General features: G+C 43.1%; 1 protein-coding gene across 4 annotated transcripts in view; it reads right to left on the reverse strand.

Moving 5' to 3' along the window:
* LOC111144071 (calcium dependent secretion activator) overlaps nt 1-22,563 on the reverse strand; it is a 469,442-nt gene that overhangs the window by 155,865 nt on the left and 291,014 nt on the right. For all 4 annotated transcript variants that reach the window (XM_022498167.1, XM_022498166.1, XM_022498164.1 and 1 more), the window contains 2 exons: nt 14,316-14,382; nt 5,057-5,165 (listed from right to left, as the gene is read on the reverse strand). In XM_022498167.1, coding sequence (XP_022353875.1) covers nt 5,057-5,165; nt 14,316-14,382 — 176 coding nt within the window. The remainder of the gene's footprint in view (nt 1-5,056; nt 5,166-14,315; nt 14,383-22,563) is intronic.

A 22,563-nucleotide genomic window follows, 5' to 3' on the forward strand; every position in this document is an offset into this window, starting at 1 on the left:
CTCATTTGATCTAATAATGAACTCCTGGTCTTTCTCCCAAACTCCTCTCCACCTCAGTAAAGCTGAGCTTGTCCCTCTAGCTGCTCAAGCCCTCAACATTGGGGTCCTTTTGGACTCCTCACTTTCTCTCATTACCCACTGGAATTTCTCTCACTACCCAGTGGAATTCTGATGGCTCTACCTTCAGAACATACTGCCAGATCTGAACCCTTCTTTCATCTCCAGTGCTTCCTGAATGTAGTCATGCTCATCCCTCACATGGACTATTTTACTGGTCTGCTCTCTTATCTGCCCTGCCTCATCCTCACTCCCTAAAGTCAATTTTTAATGGCAACTAAAGTAATGAGTTTAGCAGGAGTCCAGTCATGTCACTCCTCTGGTCAAAACATATCAGTCGCTCCTTACTTCACTCAGAGGAAAAGTCTAGGTTCTGACAAGGCCTGTAAGACCCCATGGACAACCGACCACTACTCCTACCCTTGTCTCCTCCTATTTTCTCCTTAGTGCACAGACACTCATACTTCCCCGTAGCCACATTAATCTCTTGGTGTTCCTTGAACACTCCAGGTACATTCTCACCTTGAGACTTTGACACTTGCTGTTTCCTATGTCTAGAATATGCTTCCTCCAGATAGCTGCATGATTCGCATCATCACCTTCATATCTTTGCTCAAACATCGCATTCTGTCGAGTCCCTCCCTGACTTTTACCCCTCAGTTGCCATCCCTCTTATCTTGCTTATTACCTTCTAACAAGTAATAATTTACTTAACCTCATAAGGACAGGGAGTTTTTGTCTGTTTTGTTCACTGCTGTATCCCTAGTACCTAGAATAGTGCATGGCATATAGCAGGTGTTCAGCAAATACTTGTGGAATGAATGAATGCTCCACAGACTTTTTTCCACAGGCAGCTCTCAAGGTTAAAATTTATAGAGAGGTAGGTGAAAGCCCCTTTGGGCTCAGGCCAAAGCAACACTGTCTGTCAACATATTCCAAAGTTTTCATTTTAGGGTCACTGGGTATTATCTGGCTGGAAATAAAGCTTCCTATCTTCATCAGGTTCCTTACCATCCTCCCAATTATCAGTTTAATACTGAGAGGAGAATGAGCAGAGTGAATAGCACCCTCAAATTTCCAACAAGGCCCTGTCACTAGCTGGCTTGACATTTGGCATTGGAAAAGATTTCTGGCGACACTAAGACTTCTCCACGGTGCTGATAATGTTAATACAAATGTCTATCCATAGAGTGGGTGTGTGCTGGGAATTCTGCCCTTAGAGTTGCCAGGGACTATAGAACAATCAACAGCTACTTCTTCATGTGGAGAGCTTAGTGCTATAGCATTTTTAACAAAAGCTTTTTGGTAGTTAGGATTATGAGAGAATGTTTTGCCTAATTCCTTATGGAGGGTTTTTAAACGTGTGGTTTGGATAGGATGATATACAGTTAGCAAGTAGGGAAAACCTGACGAGATGCATGAGAAGAAGGTAAATCTGGAAGGGAAAGGAAGAAGAGCTTTGAGGGAATGCTCTAAGCCCTGAAAAATGAACACAAAGGAGCTAAAAGGAAAAGTGAGTCAACAGACCTTCTGTAGCCTAGCCTCATAGTAACTTTTGGGATAAATCACTTTGATACCGTCAGAGAATGCCAGGCTTGCCATCACTGGAGGCAATTCCCCCTGCCCCACTCCCCACTCTCCAGGCCTCCCCTGGGGGTGGGAATGCTATCTTCCAGGAGTTACAGTCAGAACGGGTTCACAGGGTTGCTCTGGAAAGTGGAGAGGTAGAGGTAGAAAGATACTAAGCAGTTTTCAGATTTTTAGTTGATCCTCCCAATGACACTATGAAGTAAGTACTATTATTCCCACTTTATAAATGAGGAAACAATCACAGAGAAGGCTATGACTAGCCGATGAAGACAAAGCAGGGCTGTAAGCATCGGAACTGGGCTTCTAACCCCATTGTCTGTCTCTGGAATTGACAACTGGACCCTCGTGCTGTCCAGCTGCAAAGCTGAGGAGCGTGCCCTGGTGCACGGCGAAAGCAATCAGAGAATTATTCGTTAACAGAATGACGCCTAATTGTGGCACGAGTGGGGCACAAGGAGAAATATGTAAAGCGGCAGAAGCCGGGGCAATGACAACCACAGAGAGCAACAGAGCTGTTCCAGACAGCATGGGAGAACAAGGGCACACCAGTTAAAGCAAGGAGGGAGCAGAGCACTGCTGCTGAAAGAAAACCAAGGGAGGAGAAGGCGAAGTGAACATCGACACATGCTCTGAGGCAGCCAAGGTTTTGCCAGGGCAGCGACTCCCGGGGACTGGATCTACAGACGGTGATGTGTGACAGGGTGCAGGCTCCTCAAGGAGGACGTGGAGCACAGCCCCACAGGTACCGACCTGTCAAGCACAAGGCAAGGTGTCTGTGGAAGGACAGAGGCAGACCAGGCGGGGAGTGGTGGCTGGCTCCCTGCGGGGCTTAGGGGTGTGGGGACTGCAGTTCCAGCAACCCACTTGGATGGACACAGGCTCTTTAGGCTGGGAATGCTGTGTAAGGTTTAATGCAGTTGTTTAAATTATGCCATTGGATTATTCCGAACATCCTTTCATTTAGACTAAATGACTGAGTCTGATAGGACTGGAGAGATTACTGTAAACTCTCTGAAACACACCCAGGGAAACTGAAAGTGAAGCACTTTCATTTTTAGCTTAAAATGAGTAGCCTGGATGGAAAATTCATATACAATTATTTACTGATTCCCCAAATTAATATTTCAAAGATTCTAAGCAGGTAGGGTTGATTTGGCTCACAGGCTTGTGTTTGGGTACCCACTTCGATCTAAGGCTGCTACAGAGGCTAGAACATGCACGCCTGCAAGGCTACCTCGCCCATAAACAATATCCCCCTGTTGGTTCCACTGATAACCTGCAGAAGGTAAGAGCAGGAGAGACAGGAGGGACTCAGAGGTCCTTCTCTGTGTGCACACTCACCTGTCAGGGAGAGGTTGAGGAGATTTTCGAATCTCTGAAGGAGTGGCTAAATTGTGCATGACTTCTATCTCCAGCTGGCAACTTGACTGTGCATAGGAATCCTCGACAGTGTTTATTTAAATATGAGGATTCTGCCCTCCTCCCTTCTGGTTCATAGGTTAGCAGTGGGAACCAGGAGTTAAAGCACTCTTTCAATAAGTCTGAGCTAGACTTCTTATGACACCTGAGAGTATTTAAATCTCCATTTTTAATCAAATATTATGAAATAAATAGGACTTGGCACATGGAAGAGCAGAAAAGAAGTTGCTTATTATTCTCAAGAACACAATCAATTTACTTTCCATTGACATCTATAGTAAGGAATTTATAAACTATATCCCATGGGGTCGATGTGGAAAAAAGAAGAGAAGCTTTCATAATATATGTGCACAGTTAACTTTCTCATGTATGTAGTACAGCTTTCTCTCCGAACCTACCTGCCCCACTGTGGGAAGAGAATTCTGCCTTCCCATGATAAAATAACAATTCTTGCTTTGCTCTAGCAGTACACGTAGCAATGCTTTATGGCAAGTGCCAAGAATGATGGGGGCTAGACCCTGAGTTCCAGCTCTTTTTTCTTTCTTTTCAAAACAGGAAGATAATCCTGTCCTGTCTCCTTGGTGGGATTGTGGTCAGGTTCAAATATGCAATCGTGTAGGGGAAAGGAGCTGGGAAATGGCTGAGAAGAAATTACTGTCAAGAGACGTTATCTCTTTTCCTTCTCACGTGGGCCCTTTTGCCTCCCCCTTTAAAATGCAGGTCTTTGGGGAGTTGGAATCTATTTTTTCTGAAGGGAACCCAATGGTTTGAGAAGAATGCAGACTATCGCAGGAACCTGTGCGGGCTGGTTTCTTAATGCACCTTTCAATAAGATGTTGCACGGAATTGTTTCGAACTCATAGGCTCTATTCAGTATGAAGGATTTCCAGGCAGAGCCTTTAATTCTTGCCTTAAGTGGTCAGCTCTGTATCATGCTCTGGCTGGAAGCAAATTACCAAGGGGAGAGGTGGGGGCTGGTCCTGATCACTCAGGGTTGGGGCTCTGAAGGGGCTCATTTTCCTAAGCAGCCTGGGCCCAAGGCCTTCCCTGCCACACCTTTTCAGGTTAACATTCCATCTTTTCTCAAACTCTGTTTTTCTTTTATGTGTATTTTGTTGCATGTGGAAGAGCAATATGGGAGTAGAAAAAAAGGTTTTGGGCCAAATAATGCAGTATGGTTGGAAATGCTTCCCTTGTGCAGATTTGGCATAAAAATAAACTTCTCTGGGAGAGGGCTGTTGGTGCTTGTTGTTCATTAATATGCTGAAATGATTTCGCACCCCCCCTCCATTTTGAAGGTTCTTTGAGGCTGATTTTTATTCAGTTTTTTCCCCGGGAAAAAGATAAAATGGGTGGGGGGAAGAGGTGTGAGGGGGCAGGATGTAGAACTTATGAGAAATACTACCATTTGTGTGGTTCTTTTAGTTACATAAGGCTTAGGATCTTGGATGTCTATGCTTGGGGATTGGTGTCTTCTCAGGAAAGAAGACATTTAGGGAGAGCTTTCTTTCCAAGTGCCATCAGCTGACCTTGACCTGTAGTTAGCAGATACGGATGTGCAGGACAGGCTCACTTAAACACAGAGACACGATTCCTGCCAAGCCCACACGTCCCTGGTGAAAAACCACACACGCTAACATACACATGTGCACACAGTCCTTAGTGTACATGTAAGACTCCTCCTTCAGTCATTCCTTTTTTAGCATTTGAGGGGGAGTACCTATTTGATGTGGACCCAGCTAGGTGAAAGCAAAATGTGTTATGGTTTTTTTTTTTTGGTTTTACGAGGATCCCTTGAGTCAAGCCAAAGCCCTTGATTGGGATGGAAACTCTGTAAGACCAGGGGCTATCGCTGTCCCGGTCCCCTGTGAAACCTAGTCACTCAGCTTAGTGCCTAGCATGGAGGAAGTACACAGGAAATATTAGCTGACCCATGATTTGTGTCAGGGGAGAGTTCCGGGAGTTCGTAGCCTAGAGGGTGGGTGGGTACCTGGCTGGGGATCAGTGTAGTCCACAGTGTAGCCATCCAGTTGTAGAAGTTCCTGAGGCTCCGCTTTTTTCTCCCGATAACTGCACATGGCAAATGTGTACTGACTGACCTGGGAAGGAAAAGCACAGATGGTAAGTTTGCTCTCTTATGGCCCATCTTCCCTGAAGAAATCTTCTCCAGTCAACCATGTCCTTGTCCCTGAGGCCCTGTACTTGGCAGCTGGGATCCAATTGCATTTTGCTACCTCCCGGCTGTGTGACTTAGCGCAAGTTACTTAGCCTCTCTGGTCCTTTGGACCCTCCTGTGTAGACTGGATGCAATCTGAGAACCGACCCCCTCACTGGCATATTGTGAGAACTGAATGAGTTCACATGTGCCGTGCACTTGGGATTTGTTCCTGGCACTAAGTGCTTGATAAAAGCTACTTGCAGTTATGATTGCTGTTTGTTATTTTAATTGGCTAAGCCATTTGAGATAGCCATTCTTTGTAGGTCAAAACTGGTTAAATAGCGGCAATTTGATAGGTTTTACCTAATATAACCCCAGCCCTGGCCCAGACAGCTACGTTCCCACAGGCCTTTTGGTCAGCAGTTAGGGACCAGAGCCTCGTTTATAAATGCCCCAGCGATTTTATCTTTTGCATGCCAGTTCTCAGTATCAAGCCACATATTTTGTTTCCCCTCTCTCTTCTCCTACAGAAGGAGTGCTTTTGGTTGCTTTGAGAAGTCTTCCTTGCTTCTCAGACAAGTGCAGGAGTGACATGCTGTCACAAGCAATGAGCGCTCGATCGCTAGGTGCTGGTCACAGTCGAGCCATCCTCAGCCCCTGACGGCATGGCCACTGTCCCTGGGCAGCCCTCACTGCCAACACAGGCATCCCTGCCGGTGCTGGGTGGGCGCTCCACAGCTGCAGGCCGGCCTTCAGGACCCTGTCGCCACAGTGCATGCACACCCGGCACGGATCCTTCACATTTCTACATCTGGCTCATCTGCAAGGAGCCTGTGGGAGGGCGAGCATCCTTCAGGGTTTAGGCCAAAAGCTCGTGGGCATGTTTACCATCCATGATGTCACATGTCTTGGAGAAGGAGTGCCACATCCCTTATCTCTTTAGTTCCCTTTATTAAGAGAGACATTTTCTAAGTGAACTTTGATCCCTACTGGGGACATTTTTAGCCTCCTCCATGGTGAGCTCTCTCTCTCTTTTTTAAAGGCAATAAGAAATCGGTGCTTTCAAGCCCTGTATCCATCTCCCGCATCATCTAGGGTCTGCTGGTCCTAATGGCAGATAAAGGGAGAATGATTGTTGTATCTACTGCTGCCCTCTGTTGGTTCTTGGTGACAACTTTCTTCATAATATGTATGATCTGCATAACCCGCTCTAAGTTACAGTGTAAGGCCTGGAGGGACTTCAGGGGAAATATATGGCCAGATCACTAAGTATTTTCATAAGTAGACATGTACTATTCGTTGTAATAAGCAGAATAACCAATGGCATCCTCTTCTAAAAAGGAAGGTTAAGCGTGCAAGCAGGGGGGGTCACATTGGCCAGAGGTCCTGCCCAGCTCTGACAACCTCCCACCTAAGTCTCAGCATCCTTGTCTGTATTTTACGTGCATCTTACTGTTGCTGGGGGATTAAGTGAGCAATGAAGGGCTTCACATACCATGGGCGACAATCACAGAGCAAATGCTCAATATATGCATTTAAATAAGCAGCTTCTTTGCATTTAGTGCCAACATTCCAACACAGAGTAGTTGAGTAGGTATATTTGCCTAATAGATTATAAATCCTTTGAAGGTAAGCCTAGGGGGTCATACATCTTCATTATATTTCCTTCCTTATAAGCAAAATCTACCAAATAAAGGGCATTTGCTCTCTGAGTCTGATTGGTTCTAGAAAGTATGAACAGAGAAGGTTTTTTCCTTCAGAGTTTACATATGTTAGTCCAAGCACAACATCAGGCCTTTCCAACTCATTACTTGTCTGAATAACTGATTTCCCAGGTCCCAGGCATGACAGTGGTCACACACATTGCTGGACTGCTTTTGTGATGATTTTTCACTTGTCTCTGGCAACACAAGAGATAGTAATTTGTTAATGGGATGATTAGCCAGAGAGCTGCAGACACTAACTTGAGATCAGAAAAATATCACAACAGAAGGGTGTTATTTCAAGATTCATGCATTTACTATTGCTACACACTTCGGGCTTTAAGATTTTTCTGTTCTCTTCCAGGTGCTTGCTTCTGGTGTGCTGTACTCTGCTGCCCTCTTCTGGTAATATGGCAGAAGTTGTCCTGACAAACGGGACTGGCATAAACTAGTTGGTTTATTAGACAGCATTTTAACTGGGGATTTGGTGACTTTCCTTAGAAAACAAAGGCAGGGAGAAGAAACTTTAATTACTGTAAATTTCAGGGGGAACCTCAGTTTTTCTGGAGTGCTTAAAGGGTGAGGGAATAGTAAAAGGTTTGGGAAATCTTACAGTTTTTTTTTTTTTTAAGCTTCTACAAGACATCACTAAGTAAATGAAATGAATGTTTCTCTGCCACAGTAAAATTCTCTTTAAACTGTATTTTGATAAGTTAATGATATGGTGAATGCTATTGTAATGATGGCACAGAAGCACCTAGAATACTTGTCAAAAGTCAGAGAGTTGGCTACCACTGCCAAAGATGCTGGGCTAGAACACCAGAAAACAGAAGATCCCAAAGGTGTAAGCACTGCAGTCCTTTCACCCTTCTCTCCAAACGGCACTTCCTGATGTCTGCTGGTCATTTGAGATCAGGAGATCTAGGTTCCTGATTGATGTTAACATGAAGGCCACTTGGTAGAGTAGAGGGAGAATAGGTTTTGGAGTTACATTATACAGACCTGGGTTTGATTCTCAGATCCTGTATTTTCTAGGCGTGTGACCTCAGTTAACTGCTGAGACTCAGTTTCATTATCTTTAAATGGAGATGATGGTAACAATTGTGGAACATTTCTTATATTTGAATACAAAGCATTCATTTTCCTGGTAGCTGAATCCTGATTTTACTTACAGAATCACAGCCTTCCCCAATTTCAGCCCATTATATAGTTTGTGTAGGGCCAACTGAGCCCTGTGCTGGAGGTAGAGTGGGTGGGACATGTGGCCCAGGCCTAGCCAATCAGCATCACTTCGGCTTGGCTGCAGTGATTGGTGCAGGGTTTGGCACATGACCACATTGGGCCAATGGAAGATCAATCAGGGTATGAGCTCTAACTACAGGGAATGAAAAACTCTCTTTCCTCTGGGGTTGCTGAAGTGTTGTAAATCTTGACCCTCCCTATTCTGCTGCATGAAGAGATGTTGCTCATCCCAGAGCACAGTTAAGAGATGGTACTGATAGAAAGTCAAAGCCTTGATAGCTATGTTTGAAACCTGGACCTGCCCATCCCAGAAGACTCTTTATTCAACTGCTACTTTAATTAACTAACCAATACAGTTCTTCCCCTTTTATAACTTATGCTAGTTGGGGTTAATTGTTGTCATTTGCAACCAGAATATAAATAGAAATGCCCTTTAAGGCAATGTAAATTTGGATGGGAAAAAAAGACATTCATTCAGAGAGTTCTAAATCACTCAACTACTTAATATGTTTTACGATTCATTTTGGGGGGGGGTAAGTTATTTTAATATGGTTTCCTGGGTGACAACTGTTATATTCCAAGGCATTTTACATTATCTGACAATATCTTATTCAGATTTAGTGATTGTTCTGAAAGCTGGAGCACTCAGAGTTTTTAGTTTTTACATCATCTGTAGAGAATCAGCAACAGAATATGGATTTAGGGTATTGGTTCTATCTGATGCAAGGTAATTGAGTTCTAGAACATTGTACGTGCATAAATCTCTTTGGGCATGAGTCCCACTTGAGTGCTTGGAATCATGGAAAACCTTTGGGGTCAGAAGACCTGCATTAGGTTTCACATTGTCTGCCTATTAGCTGTTGACCATAGACAAGTCACTTAGCCACTCTGAGCCTCACTTTCCTCAAAGATGAAATGGGATAAGACTTGTCCTTATCATAGAACCGAAAGGCTGGGAAGGCCAACTTGATGAACACTTTACAAAGTCTAAGATACCATATAAATATAAGCAACTGTTAGCATTATCAGAAGACCCACAAAATATTATGGTTTGTATGGTTCTAAAAGGGGGAAAAAAGGCTCAGAAATACTTTGGATGAAGACAATCAAAAACTGATTTTAACCAGAAGTCTTTTGGGCATAGAGTAAAAATATTTTATTTTTAATTTAATTTATTTTATTGAGTACAAATATTTTTTAAATAAAAAGGTCATAACGATGAGACTTTCTAGTCTGATCTGGATGATGAATTGGCTGTTTCCATTCTTCCCCTGTATACCCAAGAGCTCTACACAGAGCTTTATGGAATTGGCACCTTCATCATTAGCATTGGTTTGGCCAGAGTTCCTAACAATGGTGTAATCAGTGTGTTTAGTCCTTACCATGGCATCTAGGCTTTAGAATGAATTTACCAGCAATTTCTTGATTTGGGGTGCTGAGGACCCATTTCCCCTTAATTCCTGTGTTAGAGTTTGCAGCCATGTTTTGGGGGCATTTACTGGAATGTAAAGGAACACGTCTGAGGAAGCTCTGTCATGTCATCTGCATATAATCATGTGCGTAGCTACTCTGATGCCCAGCTCCACGGGCGGGGGCACATAAACTCTGAGAGGTTGTGGTCTAAAGGGGATGGAGCATTCACTTTAAAAAGGACAATGACCATGGAAGCAATGTTTTTCTAAAGGTGCTCTCCAGACAACCTGCATCAGTTATCTCCTGGTGTACTTGTAAAACCCATGATACCTCAGCCTCATCCCAGAACTACTGCAGCAGAATCTTCTAGATAGTTCCCTGGGATGTGGATTTTATTTATTTATTTTTAAAGATTTTATTTATTTATTTGACAGAGAGAGAGAGATCACAAGTGGGCAAAGAGAGAGGGGGAAGCATGTTCCCTGCCGAGCAGAGAGCCCAATGTGGGGCTCCATCCCAGGACCCTGAGATCATGACCTGAGCCGAAGGCAGAGGCTTAACCCACTGAGCCACCCAGGCGCCCCTGGGATGTGGATTTTAAATAGCACCCAGTAAGGTGGTCCAGGCCCATACTTGGAGAACAGCATCTCATTGCATAGGAATACTTAAGTCTCCGGTACAGAAACACCCTACAACTGCCTTATTCCTTCTACACCTGAGGAGACAGGGATCAGCCTCCAGCCACATCCACAATGTTAGCTCCAGGCCTTAAAAATGGGAATCGCTGCTTTGGTTCAAAACCCGTCTGAGGATGACCTTTTTCCCTGGCTAGTGGGAATTCCATTTATAATCTACCCGTTGGTTCCCCCAAGGTAGAAGCACTAAAAGGAAATCTTACTTAGGGAGAATTTTAATAGCACTGTCTGACAGCCAAAAATGTAGACTCAGTGTGCTTGTCTGTGTGTGTGGTGAAGGGAGGAGAGCTGGGGTGGGAGGGGAGACGATTTTGAGGAGACTGGTGTTGGATATGTTCTCTTCCTCTTAGTTTTTCAAACTATTTTCCTCATAATAAATCTAATGAAATTCTTAACTGTGCTGGAAGTTATGTGCTGGAAACTCTCTCGAAAAACACTTCCTAAGACCTAACATCCAAGCAAAGAGGAGTAAACATTCAGTATGTCTCTCGGGTGGATAGGCTGCATCTGTGTGGTTTGTGCACTGGGCTCTACAGAGCTGGCTCCGAGGCTGCCTGGCAGGTGGGTGGCAGGCTGAGAGGACCCTGCTTCCCTGCCCAGCTCCTTCATCCTTCCCCACGTTTGGCCAGAGTGGTGACCCTCGCTCCACTTTTGCATTTTGAGTTTCGGTGGAAGGGTCTGGTGGCTACATAGGACCTGGTGTTTGTGTGTCCTCGGGACTGGCATCAATACTGCATACAGCCGTTGGCTGCTGATTGTTACTGCTTGTCCTATCCTCCTTCTCTTCAAGCAACCTGAGAAGTTTTGCTTCCCCAGAACTGGGCCAGAATTGGAGGCCTTGACCTTCTCTCTTGCAACTGTGGTGGCACTGGGATTGTTTTGAAGGGGGTGAGTTTTATGACTATCATTGTGATAAAGCACCTGTAAATGTGATCCCTTAAACAATGGAGAAGACAAAAATGGAAAGAATCCAAAAGCAAGGCTATATTTTCTAGGTTGGACCAAGGCACTTTTAGATGTGGTGAGCAGGGCCAACTGATGGTACGCTATCCTGACCCCTCTGGAGGCCACAGAGGTTGTTAAGGGAGGAATCTGATTTCAGTTGAAACAGAAGGTTTAATCTGGAGGATCAATGTCCCCACACACTTCACAGCTATTGAAAGTTAAGAGAATCCCAGGGAAATGAAACATATCAAAATCCCGAAATTGTTCTCTCCTGCCCTCTGGGATTGATGCTGAGTTTTAGATGGGCTATGCCTGGCCTTTACTGATTTTCACAAGGGAGCACAGAACTTGCTCTTCAGCAGTTGTACAATTCCTATCTTCTCGCGGTGGAAGGAGCAGCATGAAGGGCCCTGAAATGTCTGTGCTCTGGTAGCTCTGCCAATAGTCGCTCTGCTCTGCAGTTCAGTTCAGATCCTACGGACATGGCTCCCCTGATATTTTTGGCACATTTCCTCCTATTTTTTCTTCCTGAACAGTTTTTTCCCCCTGAAATCACTTGCAAAGTAAGAGGTCGGCTATTTCTCCTCAGTGCTTTGTCATTTCAAAGATTTTCAAAGCCAAGTCATGTATCCTGTGGAGAAGTAACTAGCTACCTTGAAGGGTGAAGGGAGACTATGTGTCAAGGTGAGGGGGCCCCTTGTCCTGCTTCCTCTGGGAAACTGTCACTGGCCACTGGCCACTCTCCAGGATATGATCTTTCCTTTCTCAGAACCATGTGAAGCCCAGGCTGGGTCCATCTTCTCTCTCTTTATTTTCCTTCTTTCTTCCACCAAACATCTCCTGGGCCAGGTACAAAGCTCAAGGATGGATCCATGTGTGATGGGCGAAGGAGGGAAGGACACACAGATGAATGGGAAACCGAACTGGTCCTGCAAGCACACCATCTACTGGGAGAGGCCAGGCCGACTCACAGGTGGATTCCAAGACAGGATGCTGTGCCCAGTGAGAACTGAATGGGGAGAACCTTGCATGATCCTGTTCTGCTTCTTTTAATGCATTTTGTCTTTCTGTTTATTACACACTCTCTTTAGAGGGGACATCAGCTATTTTTGCCCACCCAGCATCCATATCTCTTTCTAGTAATGGCACCTGATTTAGCACTGGGGACAGCCCAGTGGGACTGTGAATCAAAGTGCCATGGAGTGTCTTTGCTAAAAGTTGAGTGGGTGACCCAAGCTGAACCAATCTCTCCCTCATATTTGGCCCTCGAGTGAAGACGCAAGGATAGAATATGGTCGGAGCCAATTTTGTCTTCTGACCACATCGATGACACTGGCTGTGTTTCCCTCCACCTGGATTTCTGGAACCTACTCTGAGTCCTGTAGTAAGGATGGGTCATTCAGGTTTTTCAACAATCCTATAAACTACTTCAAAATCCTTCTAATACATTAATATTAATACCTTAATTAGCTTGGGTCTGTTTCTGCTGTTTGCATATATTAAGCACTATAACAGAGACCATGAAAGTGAAATACCAGGCCTCATCGTTCTTCTCTATGACCTACCAATGCACCCTACACAAAACAGGTGCTCAATAAATGTTGGTCCGTTGATAGTTTAAGGAAATGTATCTCAGGATGAAATGTCCTCCTTTGCCTACCTGTGGATTATTTAGGGGTTGGGTACAATTCCAAAGTTTTCCTCAGGCTCCTTTATTCTAAGGCTTTGTTGTACCCCACAGCAACTGTGAAAGCAAAGGTGACCTCTTGCTTATAGCCAGAGAAATGCATTGCCTTAGTGGCACAGCAAAGACTTGACCAGATCTACGGAAAGGCTAGTCTTAGAAGGCCAGAGTTGGTAGAACTTTCAAGGCCATTAGACCTAAAAGACAGTTGCTTTATAGTGAGGTTTTAGAACTGGAATTGCTCTAAATACTAACCCAATGAACACCTTTAGTCACTAAACTACAGGTTGACTCACTATGTGGCATCTTGCAGAATATGGCATATGTTAATTTCTTATATGCTTTGTTAGAACTTGGAAATTGAAAAGAGGCAATGGCAAATTTCCTTGTAAACTGAAAAATCTTGATGCAAGAAGCAAATGAACCAAATTTTAAAAAGGCAGGGGAGAGTCTCAAGGACAAGCATAACTTTTCCTGGAAATTTTTTCTTAAATAGACAAGATAGAAAAGGTACTATTCATATATTACTCATGTATTATTAACACCAGTATCTGCATCTCCATCTGCATCTATATATAGATGGATGTTTCTTGCTGCATGGTTAGTAATGGTCCCAATTGGGGAAGCCCACAAGTCCTTCAGAAAGGAAAATTCTACAGGTACTTGAGCCAGAGCTATATATGCAAACATGGAATAGTGTCATAGTGATTTATGTTAAAAACAAATAAACAAACAAACAAACACCCAAAAAATGAGCTGCAGGACAACATGAAGAGTTTAGTCATATAGTTAAAAAAAGAGTCTATCTGGAGAGATAAAATCCAGAGTGTTAAACATACTTGTAGGAGGTCAGTTAAGACTTCTGGAAGCCCCATGCATCAAGAAGAGTGGAGAGCTCCTGCACAGGGAATTCAATACCAAAATACTAAACAGTAAAACAGATGTCAAAAGTCTAAGTAAATTCTGACTTTTCTCATAATGTGTATCTTTGTACTTTTAGAAATAGCAAATACTTCTACAACAATGTCAGTGTTCCTAATGCTCCAACTGGGCCCATGCTTGCTTCCTCCCTGGGGACCTCCATCACTGGTAGCATGGTAGGCCACTTCTCCTATTTATCTTATGTGTTCTTGTATCTTTAGACTTTTAAAAGAATGAGCCATTAATTTTTAGAGATTTAAAGTGATATAGAAATAGGGAAAAGGAGCACAAGGGAGTGTTGTGGGGACTAGAAATGTTCTACATCCCTCTACATGATGGTTACACACTTATACATGTGTAAAAATTCACTGAGCTAAATGGTTGAACATTGTGTATTTTAGACAAGTTATACCTCAAATAAAAAAACATTAATTACTGCTATCACATCTTTAATACCAATGGCTTTTAAGATGGAGTTGAAGAGTTACCTGGACCAGTACAAAAAACCTTTTCTTCCATCTCTTCCAGACATTCTTACCGATGGCCCATAAATACCTAAGGAAAAGAAAAAGACCAGAGTCGCATTAATGCTTGAGCAACTACACTGTTTAACTCATTTGACCATGAAGCTTGGTACTCATAAACAAGGAAATGCGTGCAGCTCAGAAACAGAAAGCAGATTTGGGAGCTGTGTGATTGAGGATAAGGAACAGCAGGCAAGTTTCACTTCCATTTATAGAAAGAATTGTGGCCCCTCATCACAGTTGACTGAGATTCCTTGACTGATTCCAGAAAGTAAGTTGGAAAATGTTATATTGTGACTTAATTTTTCTATGTGCTAAAAGTCTATTAGGTAGGGAAATCCTGCCAGGTGCTGCACAAAGGAGGAAAGAGAACACTAAATTCTACAATTACAGCTCCTTTGCCTCTTTCAAGTCTCAGTCAGGAATCCACCCCCCAACCCCGACTTTCTTTTTCCATTATTCTGTCAAATGCAGGTATATTACTGGGAGGAAGTTTCCAGTCAACAAAGAAAGTCCTCCCTATACTCTCCCCCTTTCCCAAATGCTTCTATGTTGATGGGAATTAATCTTGATACGGACAAAGGAGATAAAAGGAGAGTTAAGAACCATAGAGGCACAATCCAAGCTATCTGGAGATTTTATGAGCAGTGTTACTACTTCATTCGTGAATTACTCCCTCTGCCTTGTGGACTGCTGCACGCCCACTGGCATTGATCAAGGAAGTGAGGTTTTCAGGCTCTACTGGACCAAGTGAGGAGAGATATGGTCATACTCAAAAACATGCAAATACTTGAGCTCCAAAACAGGCTTTATCTGCTATAAAAACCAACTGGACAACATCCAAATCCTCACTTCACCTGGAATCAGACAGAATTTCCACTTTGGAACATAAAGTAGAATGCACCTAATTAAAATTTATACTGTTTGACAAATTTCAGGGGCTCTCAGAACTGGCCAGTGGCCAAAATCTGCTCAGATCTTTAAGCCAGAAACCCAGGAGTCAACCTGGTTCCCTCTCTTTCTTCATCCTTATTCCTTAATTACCAAGTGCAGTTGATTTTTTTTTTTTTTTTAACTACTGCAAAGTTCTCCACTCTGCTCAGTCTCTCCCCTTCACACTCTCACTATTTCAGTCCCACCCCATGGTTCTGCTTCCATGGACAACTGTAGAGGAAACTCTTAATGGGTGTCAGGGATACCGAGAATGATTTCCATCCCCCTCCTGGCCATGACATGCTTCCTACCATCTGCGAATGTGATCATGCCTTTCCCTGCTGAAACTCCTTCCGTGGGTCACCCCCATTTACATGAATGGGACCTCAAACTGTGGCCACTCAGATTCCACTTTCCTGATTTATCCTAGATCTTTTACCTATTCTATGGTTTACTGGACATTTTCCTTTAAAATGACTTATTTAACATGAATAAATTTATTTTGAAAGAAAACTTTATATTATAGCCTTGACACATTAATTATATCCCATGCCTTCCCCAGCATCTTATGTTCAAACTCACATTCTTCCTAAGTTTAAATCTCTACCTTGATGTCATGGCCTCCTGGATCTTGTTGATAATCCTTCCCTTACAATGATCACACTGCTATAATTTATTTGTTTTTATATTTATTGTTCCTACTAGACTGTGAGTGAGCTCCTCAAGGGAAGAAACTTTATTCTTTCTCATGTCTAAATTCCTAGCACAGAACCTTGTTGTTCTTTTTAGATTCGTAGTACAGTTCTTGATACGTATATAGTAGGAGGTCAGTGTATACTTGTTATATTTCATTTGGTTTTGAATGCCATGCTTTTGGGAAACCAGAGCAACATTTGCAAAGGTTTCTGATGAGACTTTAAAACACTGCATAAAGATATCCAATCCATCACCAAATTCTTTGAATTTTCTTTCCAAAATATATCCCAATTCTTTCTATCCCACTGCTACTCCCCAGTCAAGCTTCTATGATGTCCACCTGGGCCATGGTAACAGGCTCCTAAAGGGTCTCCCTGCTTCACTCTTGTCCCTACTCCACTCGCTACACACCAGACAGAGTGACCTTTTAAATGGGTAAATCAGATCATTAATACACTCATTCTAAATCAGGATGGGAAACTGTGGAAAGGTTTCCAGCTGGGCAGATACACAATTATATTTCTATTTAAGATGGTCCCTGTGGCTGCTGGCTGGAGAAGGCACTGTGGATGAAAGGGGCAAGAGAGAACGCAGCGAGATTAGCGAGGACACGGTTGCTGTGGTGCAGGTGGGAGAGAGAGGACGGTGCCTGGACTGGGACAGAGGCCATGGCAGTGGCTGGACGGCTGGTAAGTACATGAGCCCTGAAGCCAACCTCGTCAGCTTCACTCTTGTGTGGATTACAGTCCTGTAATATAATTCACAGTCCTGGACAGTGCTCTCAGCCTTCTTAAAATAATCTATTAACATATTCATGGCAGAAACTGATCTAAATAAATGGGAGGAATGGCCAGGGCTACCGACAGAGAGAGAGAGAAGATTCTTTGGCCTATAACTGTCAACAGTACTGTCTTCCAGTTCTAGTTGGGATGGTTGCTCTGAAATGCTGGACAAGATACTTAACCTCCTGGTGTCCTGGAAAACAGGGCAGGGCCAGCAATGGTTCTTCTCACACAGGGTTGTTGTGGGGATTAAGTGAGATGATTCTTGTGGAGTATAAGCATAAGGCACAGCAGAAAGTAGATGCACATTAAATGTCAGCCTTATTATAAACTATCTCTGGGTAGAGAGGAAAGCCTATCATTGCTAGTAGTAAATATTAGCTAAATATGTGAAAAGAAATCTCCCTGGAAATATGGATATATATAAATAGATGAAACAAAAATCAAATGAAGAAAGCAGGTGAAAAATTTTGTATTTGTAGTAATGACTGGCAAGGTTGTCATAGTCTCGTACTTCTCTAGAATTACATCTGGTGCAGCTAGTACCTGTTGTGTCTTTCCCCATGACTTGAACCCACATAGAGAGATTCAGAACAGTGAGCACAGACACTACATCTAACATTTATAGTTTTAATTGACAGGAATGGAAGCAGGAAAAGGAGTGCCCGAAAACCCACAGAGCGTGACTCATACTGAGGCATTAATTCCCCCTTCAGAATAAAGATCCTAGCTACTGCTTGGCCATGTTTTACTACTGTGCTATGCTGTTCCAGGCCCTTCCCTTGAATTTATTGTACTACCTGGAGGGGTTAAGGCCTTGAATCTGGAGCTATGTCACCTACCTGTATGTGCAACCTTCAGTAAGTTACTAGGCCTATCTCTGCCTCAGCCTCTCATCTGTGCAATGGGCACAATATCAGGAGCTACTTCAAGGACTGTTGGGAGGATTAAACAGTGACTGGAATCTACAGTGGTCAGAATGACACCTGGCACAAAGTAAACACTTATGAGCTACTTCATGACATCACTGCTACTATTTTACAGTTGAGGAAGCTGAAGTTGCAGGAACCTGCTCAGGGCTCTGCAGCTGGTGAAAGACACAGCCAGAATGGAAATTCAGAACAGCCGGGTTCCAGAGTACCCCTCACATGCTGCTATTCTTCCTCCCATTTTAGATGAGGACAAACTTTGGTGTCTTCACCCAAATGAGAACACAAATTGCTTTTCCAAGTGAGCTTCTCTGGTGAAAGCCTTCTGAAAGGGAAAGCTGAGTGGGATCAGAGAAAAATCAACAATCCTCCTTAGCAAAGTTATCAGTTGGTTTGTGTGAAGAAGGGGCTTTCCCTCAGAGGTTTTCCTCAGAATTTATTGCTAATTTGGCACATAACAGAAGGTGTCAAAACCGAGAAACACTGAGGGCTGCACAGTATCATTTCTGTCTAGTCAGCTCCAGCTCTGTGTTCTCTTAGATTGAAATGTGCTCAGTAGACAGAATGAGAAGTACCTGGAGCAGATGGGAGATCTGTCCCTGCAGACATCTAGGTGGCTTTCCCCTCCAGCTCCTCATACTACAGGCAGATCTATCTGCATGGGCACGAGTGGCCTTCAACTCTCTCTTCAGGCCATGAGGATTATGGAGATTTGGATTTACAAATAGAAAAATCAGCATTCTAGTGTTGTGAACAGGTATTTAGCCTAGTGTTTATATCTTAGGCTCAGAGTGGAAAAACCCAGGTGGGAATTCTGTCCCTGCCATCAACTGTCCTTTTGCTTAGCTGTGTTGTGCCTCAGTTTCCTCAACTGCAAAATGGGGATAGTGCGTGAAGTTGTTGTAAGGACTCAGGGAGAGCATGCATGGTGAGTTTAGCACAGACGGCACATGGTAAGTGCTTGGTTACATTAGGCAATACTGCTGGTTGGCGTTATCCTTAGTAACAGCAGCAGCAGTGGCAGAAATAGTAGTTCTGGTACAAAGAACATGTAACTACCAACTTTGCAAAGGATTCATCTTTGAATTCATTTGAATTTATGTTCGGCTTTGGGGTGCACATCTATTGGGAAATAAAACAGTACGCATGTCTGGGTTTGGAGCTCCAGGCTACATTTTGCCTTGTGATTCTAACCTATCCTTGCTTGTACTATTTTTGTAAAACCTATGCCAGTGGGCATTGACACCCCTGTCATTTGCTGGGGGCATTTTAGTTAGATGAGAGGCCAGAGTGAACTATGAAGGGCTAAACAGAGAAGAAAAAGATGCTCTTTGGTCTTCCATGGCCCCCTGGCTTCAGCATCCCTCTGCCTTGGGGTTCCTTGGAAGGGGAACATCCCTAGTAATTCTTTTAACGTGTGAATTGTATATATAAAGTATATATAAAAGAAAATGGGATGGTCCTCCTTCACCTGATGTTTGTGAGCGTTAATGAATGAATAACTCAGCTCTATTTATTAAGTATCTTCTGTGCTTAGCACTAGGTGTGCATATGGTAGTGCTCCATAGCAATTCATGAGGAAATTTTTTATTATATGTCTTTTCCCAGGATGGATGAGTACCTGGTACAGAGAGAAGATATGTGCTCCCCTCAGGACATCTGCCAGACTCACCTGTCCCTGGACACCGTACAAAGGGTAAGGATGGCTGAGAGGGACATGGAAACCAGGGATAGGTTGAGGTTTCAGCCTTGGGGGCTATGGACCCAGAAGTCAATGAAAAACCTAGAAAATGAGGAGTTGGTGCCATTCTGGTCTAGGTGGAGATGAGACTCAGCCCTGAGGGAGGAGGGGCTGCATTTGTTTTTCTCTGTGTCCCTGTGCTGTCATGGCACCTAATCCATCACAAGTGGGAATGAGGCAGGGCCTTTTTTAAAAAAAATTTTTCTTCCTGCTAGAAATTCTTCATGTGAATTTCTTCTAAGAAGGGCCGTCACACTGAGACAAAACCAACATTCCCACTGGGAGGCATCCCTCCCTTCCTGGGAGAAAGAATGAAAACACGGAGGGTGCTAAGACTCCAGATACTTCAGTCTTCATGCAGCAGCCCAACAGAAAGAAGCATGGGCTGGGAAGAAGCACAATAAATGAATGAAAGCAAACAATGATAACAACAGTCTCCAGCACCAACTCTTATGTAGCTGTAGCCCTAACCACGTATCAGTCCCTGTTCTAAATGCTTTACATGTATTAACTCATTTAATTATCTCAACAACCTTATGAGGCAAAACTATCACAAGCTCCATTTTATGCTGAGCAAAATGAGGTTCACAGAGGTTAAGCAACTTGCCTACAGCCGGTAAGTGGTTAGTGCCAAGGACTACCTCCTAGGTGATTGACCTAGCTGGCATTTATAGACAATAATACAATAGGGAAGATAAAACAGAATCATGAAAGTATTCAATTAGTCCAAAAGAAGGCAAAAAAAAAAAAAAGGAGGAAAAGAGGACAAAGATTAGATGGAATAAAGAGAAAACAAAAAAGCAAGGTGACAAATAGCAATTTAATTTTTTTTAATTTTATTTTTTATAAACATATAATATATTTTTATCCCCAGGGGTACAGGTCTGTGAATCGCCAGGTTTACACACTTCACAGCACTCACCATAGAGCAATTTAATTTAAACCTAATTATATCAATAATCACATTAAATATAAATAGGCTAAATATTCCAATTCAAAGGCAGAGATCTTCAGATTGGATTTAAAAGGCTAGAGCTAATTTCATGCTGCCTACAAGAAATATACTTTAACTCTAAAGGCATGAGTTAAAAATAGTAGGATCGAAAGGATTTACCATGCTAACATTAGTCTTTTAAAAAGCTGGAGTGGCTATATTACTGTCTCACAAAGTAAATTTCAGGGCAAAGAATATTCCCGAGGATAAAGAAGAACATTTCATAATAAAAAAAGGGTCAATTCATCAAGAAGACATAATAACCTTAAACGTTTATGCATTTAAGAATAGAGCTTCAAAGTAAATGAGACAAACGTGGACAGAATTATAAGAAGAAACAGAAATATCTATAATTAAAGTCAGAGATTACAATACTTTTCTCTCAATAATTGTTAGAAAGTCTGTATTTGGACAATTTCAACAACACTGTCAACCAACTTAAACTAATTGACATTTATAGAGAATAAGCCAAAAGAGAGAGAATATGGAATCCTGAAAATATTCAATTAGGTCAGTAGTAGTAGTCTTGTTTGAGAGTCTGTGCCAATCTGAGTGGTGTTTTGGAGATTTGCAGGGAGGAGAGACAAGTGTGATAGTTTTGAAGAACAAGGTCTACAGTAGTGACACAGCTAAGAAAATGGGAAGAAGAGAGGGGATTTTGAAGAACCACGGCTGAGACTTATAAACTGTATCCCCTTCACATTTTGTTGAAGCATAACAGGAAAATCAGATTTGCTGTAAATTACTCTGGGTTGGTGTACTATGGTTCACTGACTGAATCCAAAGTGGCATCAGGCGAGCTCTGCATTTCTTTTAAGTTTTTGGTCCTTTGTTAAGGTAGGAATAACACAATTCTAGACCTGGCTTCAATGTTTAATTTCATTTGGGCAGGTCCGTTCACCACTCCACATCTGTTTCTCTATGTGTAATGTGGCAATTAATTCATTCACTTATTCATTGACACAACGATTAGATTAATTTATTGAACTTTTACTACATGGCAGGCCCTGTAATAGCTACTTTGAATAGGGGAGACAAATGTCCTTAGTGACAAGGAACTCACAATTCAATGGGGGAAGAGAGACAACAAATCAATAAACAAAGAAATATATGGTGTGTGAGATTGTGATAAGGGCAATCCTGAAAATAAGACACAGTAAGAGAAAGAGAGAGGACACAAGTGGGGCAGGAAAGGAAGGCATTCTGATATGGTACAGAGACCTGCAGAAATCAGGTAAGCTATGTAGAAAGCTGTGTGAAGAAGAAGATAAATCCAAGGTAGAGGGAAGGGTGGGAACAAGGACCCTGAGGTGCGGGTGCACCTGGAGTCTTTTTTTTTTTTTTTTTAAGATTTTATTTATTTATTTGACAGACAGAGATCACAAGTAGGCAGAGAGGCATGCAGAGAGAGAGGGAGAGCAGGCTCCCTGCTGAGCAGAGAGCCCAATGCGGGGCTCTATCCCAGGATCCTGGGATCATGACCTGAGCTGAAGGCAGAGGCTTTAACCCACTCAGCCACCCAGGCGCCCCGCACCTGGAGTCTTTGGGGAACAGCAGGGAGGCCCATGTGGCTGGAGGAGTGATCAAGGTCAGGGAGGTAGTGGAGTCTTTATAGCCATGGTAACAACAAAGGGTTTTCCTCTGAGATGGGGAATCATTGGAGGTTTTCCAGCTCCAGCATTGGAGTGGCATGAGCCAACTTCTGTGTTAAAAAATATTACTCTTGGGCGCCTGGGTGGCTCAGTTGGTTAAACACCGACTCTTGATTTCAGCTCAGGTCACAGTCTTGGGGTCCTGGGATTGAGCCCCACATCGGGCTCCATGGAGTCTGCTTGAGATTCTCTCTCACCCTTTGCCCCCCTCCCTTTGCTTGCACTCTCTCTTTCTCTCTCAAATGAATAAATAATAAACAAACAAACAAACAAACAAGTAAATGTTTTTCAAAAATTACTCTTGCTGCAACATGGGGGGTTAAGGGGGTAGGAGAAGAATAAATGAAACAAGATGGGATTGGGAGGGAGACAAACCATAAGTGACTCTTAATCTGACAAAACAAACTGAGGGTTGCTGGGGGGAGGGGGTTGGGGGAGGGGGGTGGGGTTATGGACATTGGGGAGGGTATGTGCTATGGTGAGTG

The sequence above is a fragment of the Enhydra lutris genome, unplaced genomic scaffold, assembly GCF_002288905.1.
Source record: "Enhydra lutris kenyoni isolate GAN:26980312 unplaced genomic scaffold, ASM228890v2 scaffoldscaffold10, whole genome shotgun sequence".
NCBI classification, from domain to species: Eukaryota; Metazoa; Chordata; class Mammalia; order Carnivora; family Mustelidae; genus Enhydra; species Enhydra lutris.